General features: G+C 39.1%; 1 protein-coding gene across 1 annotated transcript; it reads right to left on the bottom strand.

Moving 5' to 3' along the window:
- Positions 1 to 226: 226 nt before the first annotated feature.
- LOC124505301 (olfactory receptor 4A47-like) lies at positions 227 to 1,144 on the bottom strand. The gene has a single exon (XM_047071206.1). The coding sequence runs from the start codon at positions 1,142 to 1,144 to the stop codon at positions 227 to 229; it is 918 nt and encodes a 305-aa protein (XP_046927162.1).
- Between the last annotated feature and the right edge of the window lie 12,284 nt (positions 1,145 to 13,428).

The following is a 13,428-nucleotide window of genomic DNA, read 5'->3' as shown; positions in this document are numbered from 1 at the left end:
TTCAAAAGAGACATTTTATATGCAAAAGCTATACATCTACTTTCCTAAGAAATTATGAAAATCTTAGAAATATGTTTTGACCATTGGAAGTACTTACATCTTAAATGCTTTTCATCATGCACAACTTTAAACCTCAGGAGAAACTTACTACAAATAAATAATCCTTTCCTGGATGGAGCAAACTCTTCACTGAAAAAAAAAAAAGGTGATACATTTCTCTTCTGCCTCATTTTCTTCTTCTGGTCCAGAGCTTCTTCATGGCATTTTTCATGTCTCCATTTCTCAGAGTATAGATTAGGGGGTTCAACATAGGAGTGATAACTGTGTAAAATACAGTCAAGGATTTATCAATGGGTAATGTAGAAGGAGGTCTCACATACATGAAGATGCAGGGGACAAAGAAGAGGACCACCACTGTAATGTGGGAGCCACAGGTGGATAAGGCTTTGCGTCTCCCTTCCTGACTTAGGTTCTTCAGAGAGTGCAGAATGACCCCATAGGAGATGAGCAAGACCGTAAAGATGACCACACAGATTGCCCCATCATTGGCAACCACAGTGAGGCCAATAATGTAAGTGTCAGTGCAGGCAAGTTTTAATAATGGGTACATGTCGCAGATGAAGTGGTCAATGACATTGGGACCACAGAAGGGAAGGTTGTAAACAAAGAGAAGTTGAACAACAGCATGCAAAAAACCTCCAACCCAGGCCAACAGCAGCAACAAAACACACAGCCGTTGATTCATGATGGTCAAATAATGCAAGGGTTTGCAGATGGCCACATAGCGGTCATAGGCCATGGCCACCAGGAGTAAAATCTCTGAACCACCAAACAAGTGTCCTATAAAGAGCTGGGACATGCAAGCTTGGAAGGAAATGGTTTTCTTCTCATAGAGTAAGTCTATAATCATATTTGGAGTGACTGTAGTTGAATACACAGCATCCATAAATGATAAGTAACCAAGAAAGAAATACATAGGGGAATCCAGGGTTGGACTGACCACCACGGTCACCACAATGAGGAGGTTGCCCACCATTGTCACAATGTAGATGAGCAAGAACACAACAAATAATATTTTCTGACCTTGGAGGCTCTGAGTGAGCCCCAAGAGGACAAACTCAGTCACATTGATCCTATGTTCCATATGTCCTTATGCATGTCCTTATTTCAGAGTTCAGGACAAAATTAGCTAGAGATATAATTATGACTAGTGACTTCCTAAAACTTTAACCTAATCTTTTTATTCACTCAACAAATAAATATTATAATTTCTTATGTCCCACTACTTTCAGAAATTATAGTATACAAGGCTGATTAAGGCATGCTCCCTAGGCTCAGCAATATTGCAGATTAATGGAGAGACAAGTAATTAAAGACATTTGTGGGGAAGGGGAATATTAAATAAATGGGTTGCTACAAGCAGCTTTCCATCTGGAAACTAGTACAATTTTACCAATAGAGATTCTTCAAATAAAAAATTTTTAATGGATTAAGGTTTAATGAAAGACTAAAGCAAGATTTATACTTACTCCCCAGTTAATAAAAGAGGTGACTATCTATATTCTAGAATCCTCTTAACTAGTAAATAAAATCACAAATTGTATTTTACAATTTCAAAACATCTTAATGATTTAAAAAAAGATACCACAACATCAATAGATGAAAGTATTTTGGAGAAAATATTTACATTTTAGAGGACATACACAGAGTTAATATCAAAATGGACACAGAGCTCTAAACATTTAAGTAAATGACAAATGACTCAATGGCAAAGTGAGTAAATCATATAAGCAAGTAATAAAAGGAATGGCCAACAAATGCATGTTCTGATGCTGAAACTCACCTATGAACAGAAACATGAATTGAAGTAACACCTGGCTTATGAAAGTGTTCCCTTGGACTCTTCAAAATCACATTTTCAAGATATGTGGATGCTACATCATCTTCTAAACTTTCACAGGTTAACAAGCAATGCTCAGAGAACACATGAGTTGAAACTATCATGAGATTTACAAGGATCTGCCCATTAAAATATCCCTAAATAGTTACACCTGAAACTATGTCTAGAAACACAGATGTTAGAGAAAGTGCATTTATTGTGGATCTTTGTATGTGAAAATAGCTAAAAGAATATTACAAAACTGAGTCAATCCTCACATATGTTAGTATCCCAAAGAGTGTCTAACATGGCTGATTTTAAGAATCACACAGGAGAACTTTTAAAGGACTGTGAATTCCCACACCACCAAAATCTAAAATGTAAAGCCTAGGCTGGACTCTTACATCTAGTTAACCTTCCTGGGTTACCTGCAACTAAGACAGCCGTTCAGTCCAAGGTCTGGGTTGTAGTCCCTTCTCCCATGTATTTTGTACGCTGATGACACCTCTGTGCACACAGAGCAGGAAAACACATGCACCATCACTGGACCTTGAACTGTTTCCATGTGAACAATGCTTTCCATGCTTGCAGAAAGTCTCAGTCATTTCAGTCTTTCAGAAAAAGGCTACCCCTTAAATTGCCGGGTTTTTTCAAAACAAATATGAAGGTCCTGTAACCTAAACAAGTCTGAATCTCGACTGGGAACAAAGAGACCCCAAATCTTCATTGTTGGCAGAATTTGTTCTAACAACAAATGAATGTTAAACAAACATCGTGAGTTTAAAAAAAGGGGTCAGCTTTATAGGAGATAAAATTGTGATTTGTTTAAACAAAGGTTATGTGGTTTGGTTTTTATGTCAATATAAGTAAAATAGGGAAATATCCTTTGACAACATTCAATTCTCTATCAATTACACTGGCCTGTCTTCACAAAGCACAGTAAAATTTTGGATTTCCTGAATGATGGAGAATAACTCATATACATACTTCATTATGTTCTGAGTCCATCATTTCAATTCCTGAAAAAGCCAGTTGTGTGAACAGTGATACAAACACTCTCTGAGGTCAAGACAAATATCTGTAAACACTTTATCTGGGGTTGGACTACAACACATATGGATGAGTCATTCAATTGGTGCATCTCCAAGAGTCATTTTTCCCTAATTAAATTCATTGGGACCTTCATCATAATTTTGAGAGTAGACCCTGCATCTCCAGAGATGCCAGCAGAATAATCACCATGTACAACAGGACTTGCAGAAACACGTCCTTGGGGTGAGGGGACGGGGTGGATCACAAAAGAACAACTTGAGATTGAGTCACCAAAAGGGAAATGTCCAGTGTGGGCAGAAATAAAACATGTAAACACTCTCTTCTTTAAAAAAAATTTTTTTAACATTTTATTTATTTTTGAGACAGGGAGAGACAGAGCATGAACAGGGGAGGGTCAGAGAGAGAGGGAGACACAGAATCTGAAACAGGCTCCAGGCTCTGAGCTGTCAGCACAGAGCCCGACGCGGGGCTCGAACTCACGGACCACAAGATCATGACCTGAGCCGAAGTCGGCCGCCTAACCGACTGAGTCACCCAGGCACCCCAACACTCTCTTCTTTAAATCATGACTTTCAAAATAGACAAAGGTGTGTCAGTTAGGTTTAAGCTACGTCTTTGCCCACAGAAACTGCACTGACTTCCAGAAGATGATGAAAACAAATTTCATAATAAGCCATTTAAAACCATCTCTAATGTAGATAAGGCAAGCTTCTCCCCTAAAAGGAGAGTCTTGAGTTTGTCACATAGTGGCACACAGGTAAGTTGATAGCATCCGTGTCAGTATTGGGGGGGGGAGGGAAAAAAGAGTGTGGGAGGATTGCACTATCTCGGGGTGCCCAGGGAATGCTCACCAAAACAGATACACAGGAGCCCAGAAAACAAGTTGCAATGCATTTCAAAGAACTTAAATCATACAGAATATATATAATGAAATTCAGCTGGAAATTGATAACAAAAATATAACAATGTTTCCTAATTATTTACAAATTGAGCAACATAAACCTGAATTACCATGGATTAAAGAAGAAATACCAGTGAATAGTTTTTAAAATAAAATTTCAAGAGAAAGATAATGAAAGATGTTTGTGTGTGTGTGTGTGTGTGCGCGCGCTAGATACAGCTAAAGGAGTGCTTAGAAAGAAATATAGAGCTTTAGGTAGAAGTACTAGAAAACAAGAGATATTACAGAAATGAAGTAAGCTTCCATCCTAAGAACCTGAAAAAAGGGAAAGCAAAATAAACCCAGAGAAAATTGTAGGATAGAAATAGTAAATAAAATAAATCCTGGAAAGAGAAATTAATTAAATAGAAAGTAGAAGAGTATTAAAACAAAACAGTAAAAAAACTAAATCCAGGAATAGGTTCCTCAAAAGATTCATAAGATTGATGTTCTTAGCTAAATGGATTAAGAAAAACTAAGAGAAAGAAAAAGGATCAGAATCAAGAATGAAGGGAGAGCCATTACTGCATTCTACTGATGTGAAAAAGATAACAAAAGAATATCATAAATGGTTTTATGTTGGCAAACTTGTCAATTAGAAAGTGGACCACTGCTATGAAATATATGGCTTTCTAAACAGGCACAGAAAAATAATTAAAAATGAATAACCTGGGGCACCTGGCTGGGTCAATCAGTAGAACCTGCCACACTGGATCTCAGAGTGGTGAGGTCCAGCCCGCCATTGGTGTAAAGGTTACTTAAGTCAAATAATAATATTTTTTAATGGAATATTCTAATACCATTAAATTATTTCTTTAAAATTCTTCCCCTCCCAGGGTGACTCCCTCTGTTGGGGGAGCATGTAGCTCTCAGTCTTGGGGTTGTGAGTTCAAGCCCCATGCAGGGTGTATAGATTACTCAAATAAACCTAAAAAAAAAATCCTTCCCCTCCAAAATAAAATTTCACTCCTATACAGCTTTATCAAGGATTCTATATAAAAATTAATCAAAATATAGTACCAATCTTATATAAACAAGTTCAGGGAATGTGGGGAAATTAAAATACTTCCAGACTCATTTTATACACTCAGAATAACCCTAATACCAGAAAGAAACAATAATAAGAAGATATTAAGGGGATTATAAGAAAAATAATCAGACTAATATCTCACATTAGCAGAGACACAAAATCTTGAATACAATATTTAGTTTCTTTTGGATTTTTTAAAATTCTTACTGTTAATGTTTACGAGGCAGGTTTGGAACAGCGCTCAGCATAGTGCTAATTACATCCCACTACTGGGGCACGATCTTTGTAATTTACTCAACCCAGTGCCCTGCCCTGTGAACTAGGAGGTTGTCCAGCTGGGAGAACAAGCACCACTCCTGGACCAATGAGTACCGGGCACTCCTCCCTAATGTACCCAGGAAAACTCCACCCAGGTTCAAGTAGTTTCCTCAAATGCAGCACTGGTCCCTACTCTGATGAACAATCCAGGGGGATCCTAACAGCTCTTTAGAATTTTCTCTCTGTTAGTATCTTTCTGTGAGAAGGAGAGGAGAAGGAGAATAATAATGAGACTTCAGCACTCACAACATGCGTGGTACAAACAAGCTGCCTGTCCTGTTATTTTATTGTGTCTAGGAGGATATTTCCCTCTTATGGGAGCAAATATCAGTTGAAAGTAGGGAAAGATAGGGGTGCCTTGGGGGTTCAGTCTGTTAATCTTGTTAGTCTTGATTTAAACTCAGGTTATGATCTCACAGTTGTGAGATCGAGCCCTGCGTCAGGCTCCATGAGTGTGGAGGCTGCTTGGGATTCTCTCTCTCTCCCTCTCTTTCTCTCTCTCTCTCTCTCTCAATAAATAAATGAACACTAAAATAAAAGTAAAGTAGGAAAGGGAAAGCTAAAACCTGGGCTTTCCAAATACAAATAACCCTTGACCCTTTACAATTTTGTTGTTCAGACTTCTAGAATAAATAGGGCTGCATAAGTCTGAAATTATGACAGACTTATCATGTTTTTTTAATTAAAAAACTATAAAGAGGAGGGGCGCCTGGGTGGCTCAGTAAGTTAAGCAACCAACTTCGGCTCAGGTCATGATCTCAGGGTTTGTGAGTTTGAGCCCCGCATTGGGCTCTGTGTTGACAGCTCAGAGCCTGGAGCCTGCTTCGGATTCTGTGTCTCCCTCTCTTTCTGTCCTTCCCCTGCTCGTGCTCTGTCTCTCTCTGTCTCTCAAAAATAAACAAAATGTTAAAAAAAAAAAAGAAGATACATCTCCAGGCACAGCAAAAAATAAGAGTCATTAGATAATATCCACTCAATTTATGCAAGTAAAGTTGAAAGCCTGAATGAAATGGACAATTATCTAAGGAAATATAATTTACCTAAACTAAAAAATGGTAAAGAAAGAAAAATTAATGGACTGATGTCTATGAAAGAAATCAATGAAGTGGACCAAACACTTGGGAGAATTCCACCTAAGAAGCAGCTGTAGGTTGTGATTAACAACACATTGAATTGATTCTAGCATTGACACTCTCTCAGGGTGGTGGCCATCAGTAAGTTACTTAACCCCCCAAAACCCCCAACTCTACAAGAAGAAAATGGGCCCAATTATACTATCAATCTCATCATGTGATTATAAGGAACAAATGAGTAAACATACATGTGCTTAGAAAAGTTCCCCAAAAATAATAGACAATAAATGCTAGGTGTAATTGTTACTCACAAACCTTCAAATAAAATATCATCCCAAAGCCGTTTAAACTGTTCAAGAAAATAGGTTATTTTAAAAGAAAACTCCCAATTCTCTGAGTCCCCAACCATCCCCATAAGCATATTGCTTTTCTAGCCCTCTTTGATTCAGTATGCCTCACCACACATGGGGACCGAGGTCTGGTACTGAGAGCCCTGTATCCCAGGAAACAGGGCATGGCCAGAAAGGTACCACCCCCTCACCTGTCACGCAAAGCACATTCATGGAGAAATTTGTACTAAACCATTTATAGATGACCCACTTCTAGGTCAAGGCTTCATACATAGCACAGCAGCTCTCTCATGGCAATCTACTGAAAGTCAGCCCTCAGACACCCAGTTTGTACTAAAAAATAGTAATACGGAGACAAAATGCAATGTCTAGTCATGAGAAACACCCTTGGCAGATTAGGAATAGAAGTTAACTTTTCCAATATGTTACGAGGCATCTCCAAAACCCTATAGTTAACATCATACTTAATCACGGAAACCTAAATGCTTTTCCTAAGATCATGAACAAGGATGGCCTCTCTCACCATTCCTACTCGACACCAGACATAAGTCCTAATGGGAGCAAACAGGCAAAATAAAAAAATAAAATGCATCGTACTGGAAAGAATGGGATTAAAATCTCCCTATTCACAAACAAAATAGTTGATTACCTAGAAAATCGCAAAGAACCTACAAAAACAACTACTATGAGTATAATAAGGTCACAGGATACATACATGGTCAAAAAATTAATCATATATCTATAAACTAACAAAAAAAGCAATTTGAAATTGTAATTTTTAAATGCACCATCTAAACTAACAATACAAATTGTGAAATCCTTAGGCATAAAATACATAAATATATGCTGTAAGATACTTAAACTACAAAATACTGATGAAAATGACAAAGGAAAACTAAATATGTGGAGACATATACCATAGTCAGGAACTTGAACACTCATTATTATTAAAATCTCAAATCTCCTCATATCGATCTGTAGACTCAAGGCAATTCTCAACAAATCCCACTAAGTTGTGTGTGTGTGTGTGTGTGTGTGTGTGTGTGTGTGTGTGTGTGTGTGTAAAAATTAACAAGCTGATTTAAAAATTTATATAGAAAGGTCAAATAACTAGAATAGCCAAAATTAATTTTGAAAAGAACAATTTTAAGAACTTGTACTATCTGCTTTCTAGACTCAATATACAGTATTGGAAAAAAGATACATATGAGATCAATTAAATGGAGAAGTCTACAGACAGACCCTCATATCTAATGACTTATGACAAATGCACAGAGGCAATTCAGGATAGAAATGATAGTTTTTTCAACAAATGGCTCTGCAATAAGATACCTATTTGCAAAAAGTGAACTTTTGATCAATACCTCAAACCATAAATAAAATTTAATCCAAAATGGCTCACCAAGTTAAATGTTTAACCTAAAACTGTAGGACTTCTCAATGTGAACATCAGAGATGTTTGTGACCTTAAATCAGGCAAAGATTTCTTAGGTATGACAATAAAACCATGTTTAAATTTTAAAAAATGATAAATTGGATTCCATAACACAGAAATTCTGCACTTCAGAAAATATTTTAAAGAAAATGAGTCACTTCTCCCAAGCCTTACAGAAAAGAAGTATTCTGGAGGTGACTGACTGGCTGGTTCAGTGGGTAGTGCAAACCACTCTTGATCTCAGGGTTGTGAGTTCAAGCCCAACATTGGGCATAGAGCTTGCTTTAAAAAAGGGGGGGGGACAGGAAGATGGTGACTATGAGGATGCTAGGCTCACCTCGTCCTGCTGATTGTGTAGATTCCACCCACATGGGCCTAAATAACCCAGAAAACTGACAGAAGACTAGCAGAACAAACTCCCTGGAGCTAAGCATAGACAAGAGGCCCACAGAAGAGGGTAGGAAGGGCAGAGAGGTGGTGCGTGCTACATGGACTGGCGGGAGGGAGCAGGGCGGTGGAGGGGCAGTCCAACCGGCAAAGCAGAGCCCCCAAAGTCTGGAATGCAAAAGCAGAAGGTCCGGACTCTGTGAGTTCTGACAGCCAGCGGGACTTAACATCTGGAATGTTAAAAGTCAACATCTCTGCTGTCAGAGAGCAGGGAGGGCGAGAGGATACCAGGAGGGAGAGATGTTGAGCCCCAAAAGGACAGAGCTCGGCTGGAGAACAAAGGCACTGGCAAGCGCCATTTCCCTCTCCATCCCCCAGCTGAAATTCCAAAGGGAAGCAGTTCCCCTCACCAACTTGCCTGCACCACGCAAACGCCCAACACTGTGCTTCTGTGGATCCAGCCCTCTGATGGGCCTGCCTCCCTCCCGGTGCTGCAGGGCCCCTCCCGCAGGGGACCACCAACAGCAAAGCGAGCTACGCCTGCCCCTCCCACCCCTGTACACCTTGCAGATCCACCCCCGCTAATACGCCCTTGGCCAGATCCCATCAAAGTAGCACAAGCCTGGCAGTGTGCAAGCAGGCCAGACAGGGGTCACACCACTCCACAGTGAGTCCTGCCCCTGGGAGAGGGGGAGATAAGGCACACACTAGTCTGACTGTGGCCCCAGCAGTGGGCTGGGGTCAGACATCAGTTCTGACTGCAGCCGCACCCACCAACAAAAGTTTCTCTGGACAACACAGAGGAGGTGCCCTGCAGTTTGGAGCTACCACAGGGACTAGCCAAAATGACGAAACAGAAGAATGCTCCTCAAAAAAACTCCAGGAAGTAGTGACAGCTAACAAATTGATCAAAACCTATTTAAGAAATTAGAATAATTTAGAATAATAGAATAATAGAATAATTTAGAATAATAGGATAATTTAGAATAATAGTCATACAATTAATCACTGGGCTTGAAAACAGCATAGAGGACAGCAGAGAATCTATTGCTACAGAGATCAAGGAACTAAAAAATAGTCATGAGGAACTAAAAAATGCTATAAATGAGGTGCAAAATAAAATGGAGGTGGCCATAGCACGAATTGAAGAGGCAGAGGAGAGAATAGGTGAATTAGAAGACAAAATTATGGAAAAACAGAGATAATAAAGTCCAGGAGTATAAGGGAACAGTTAGAGAACTACGTGATGCAATCAAACGGAACAATATCCCTATCATAGGAATTCCAGAAGAAGAAGAGAGAGAGAAAGAGGCTAAAGGTGTACTTGAACAAATCAGAGCTGAGAAGTTCCCTGATCTGGGGAAGGAAATAGGCATTGAAATCCAAGAGGCACAGAAAACTCCCTTGAGACATAACTTGAATCGATCCTCTGCATGACATATCATAGTGAAACTGGCAAAATACAAGGATAAATAGAGAATTCTGAAAGTAGCTAGTGATAAACAGGCTCTAACTTATAAAGGGAGACCCATAAGACTAGTGGCAGACCTATCTACTGAAACTTGGCAGGCCAGAAAAGAATGGCAGGAAATCTTCAATGTGATGAACAGAAAAAATATGCAGCCGAGAATCCTTTATCCAGCAAGTCTGTCATTCAGAATAGAAGGAGAGATAAAGTTTTCCATAACAGACAAAAACTGAAGGATTTCCTCACCACTAAACCAGCCCTACAAGAGATCCTAAGGGGGACTCTGTGAGTGAAATGTTGCAAGAACTACAAAGTACCAGAGACATCACTACAAGCATGAAACCTACAGACATCACAATGACTCTAAACCCACATCTTTCAATAATAACACTGAATGTAAATGGACTAAATGCTCCAACCAAAAGACATAAGGTATCAGAATGGATAAAAAAAAACAAGACCCATCTATTTGCTGTCTACAAGAGACTCATTTTAGACCTGAGGACACCTTGAGATGGAAAGTGAGGGGATGGAGAACTATCTATCATGCTACTGGAAGTCAAAAGAAAGCTGGAGCAGCCATACTTATATCAGACAAACTACACGTTATTTTTTTTTTTGAAATTTATTGTCAGATTGGTTTCCATACAACACCCAGTGCTCATCCCAAAAGGTGACCTCCTCAATATCCATCACCCACCCTCCCCTCCCTCCCACCCCCCATCAACCCTCAGTTTGTTCTCAGTTTTTAAGAGTCTCTTATGCTTTGGCTCTCTTCCACTCTAACCTCTTTTTTTTTTCCTTCCCCTCCCCCATGGGTTCCTGTTAAGTTTCTCAGGATCCACATAAGAGTGAAACCATATGGTATCTGTCTTTCTCTGTATGGCTTATTTCACTTAGCATCACACTCTCCAGTTCCATCCACGTTGCTACAAAGGGCCATATTTCATTCTTTCTCATTGCCACATAGTATTCCATTGTGTATATAAACCACAATTTCTTTATCCATTCATCAGTTGATGGACATTCAGGCTCTTTCCATAATTTGGCTATTGTTGAGAGTGCTGCTATAAACATTGGGGTACAAGTGCCCTTATGCCTCAGTACTCCTGTATCCCTTGGGTAAATTCCTAGCAGTGCTACTGTTGGGTCATAGGGTAGGTCTCTTTTTAATTTTTTGAGGAACCTCCACACTGTTTTCCAGAGCGGCTGCAACAATTTGCTTTCCCACCAATAGTGCAAGAGGGTTCCCGTTTCTCCACATCCTCGCCAGCATCTATAGTGTCCTGATTTGTTCATTTTGGTCACTCTGACTGGCGTGAGGTGATATCTGAGTGTGGTTTTGATTTGTATTTCCCTGATGAGGAGGGATGTTGAGCATCTTTTCACGTGCCTGTTGGCCCTCTGGATGTCTTCTTTAGAGAAGTGTCTATTCATGTCTTCTGCCCATTTCTTCACTGGATTATTTGTTTTTCAGGGGTGGAGTTTGGTGAGCTCTTTATAGATTTTGGATACTAGCCCTTCAGACAAACTCGATTTTAAATTAAAGGTTGTAATAAGAGTTGAAGAAGGGCATTATATAATAATTACAGGGTCTATCCATCAAGAAGAACTAACAATTATAAATGTCTATGTGCCGAATACAGGAGCCCCCAAATATATAAAACAATTACTCACAAACATAAGCAACCTTATTGACAAGAATGTGGTACTGCAGGGGACTTTAACACTCCACTTACAGAAATGGATAGATCATCTAGACACAGGATCAGTAAAGAAACCAGGGCCCTGAATGATACATTGGATCAGATGGACTTGACAGATATATTTAGAACTCTGCATCCCAAAGCAACAGAATATACTTTCTTCTTGAGTGCACATGGAACATCCTCCAAGATAGATCACATACTGGGTCACAAAGCAGCCCTTCATAAGTATACAAGAATTGAGATCATACCATGCACACTTTCAGACCACAATGCTATGAAACTTGAAATCAACCACATGAAAAAGTCTGGAAAACCTCCAAAAGCATGGAGGTTAAAGAACACCCTACTAAAGAATGAATGGGTCAACCAGGAAATTAGAGAAGAAATTAAAAAATATATGGAAACAAATTAAAATGAAAATGCAACAATCCAAACGCTTTGGGATGCAGCAAAGGCACTCCTGAGAGGAAAATACATTGCAATCCAGGCCTATCTCAAGAAACAAGAAAAATATAAAATACAAAATCTAACAGCACACCAAAGGAAATAGAAGCAGAACAGCAAAGACACCCAAAACCCAGCAGAAGAAGAGAAATAATAAAGATCAGAGCAGAAATAAACAATATAGAATCTAAAAAAAACTGTAGAGCAGATCAATGAAACCAAGAGTTGGTTTTTTGAAAAAATAAACAAAATTGACAAACCTCTAGCCAGGCTTCTCAAAAAGAAAAGGAAGATGACCCAAATAGATAAAATCATGAATGAAAATGGAATTATTACAACCAATCCCTCAGAAATACAAGCAATTATCAGGGAATATTATGAAAAATTATATGCCAACAAACTGGACAACCTGGAAAAAATGGACAAATTCCTAACACCCACACACTTCCAAAACTCAAACAGGAAGAAATAGCAAACGTGAACAGACCCAGAACCAGTGAAGAAATTGAATCAGTTATCAAAAATCGCCCAACAAATAAGAGTCCAGGACCAGATGACTTCCCTGGGGAATTCTACCAGATATTTAAGGCAGAGATAATACTGATCGTTCTCAAGCTGTCCCAAAAAACAGAAAGGGAAGGAAAACTTCCAGACTCATTCTATGAATCCAGCATTACTTTGATTCCCAAACCAGACAGAGACCCAGCAAAAAAGGAGAACTACAGGCCAATATCCCTGATGAATATGGATGCAAAAATTCTCAACAAGATACTAGCGAATCGAATTCAACAGCATATAAAAAGAATTATTCACCATGATCAAGTGGGATTCATTCCTGGGCTGCAGGGCTGGTTCAATATTCGCAAATCAGTCAATGTGATATATCACATTAATAAAAGAAAAGAACAGAACCATATGATCCTGTCAATCGATGCAGAAAAAGCATTTGACAAAATTCAGCATCCTTTCTTAATAAAAACGCTCGAGAAAGTCAGGATAGAAGGAACATACTTAAACACCATAAAAGTCATTTAAGAAAAGCCCACAGTTAACATCATACTCAATGGGGAAAAACTGAGTTTCCCCCCCTGATTCAGGAACACGACAGAGATGTCCACTCTCACCGCTGTTGTTTCACATAGTGTTGGAAGTTCTAGCATCAGCAATCAGACAACAAAAGGAAATCAAAGGCATCAAAATTGGCAAAGATGAAGTCAAGCTTTCGCTTTTTGCAGATGACATACTATACATGAAAAACCTGATAGACTCCACCAAAAGTCTGCTAGAACTGACACATGAATTCAGCAAAGTCTCAGGATACAAAATCAGTGTACAGAAATCA

The sequence above is a fragment of the Lynx rufus genome, unplaced genomic scaffold (genome assembly GCF_022079265.1).
Source record: "Lynx rufus isolate CCGP_SWC_20201006 ecotype Redwood Valley unplaced genomic scaffold, mLynRuf1.p SCAF_9, whole genome shotgun sequence".
NCBI lineage: Eukaryota > Metazoa > Chordata > Mammalia > Carnivora > Felidae > Lynx > Lynx rufus.
This window is presented reverse-complemented; position numbering and strand designations above follow the sequence as displayed.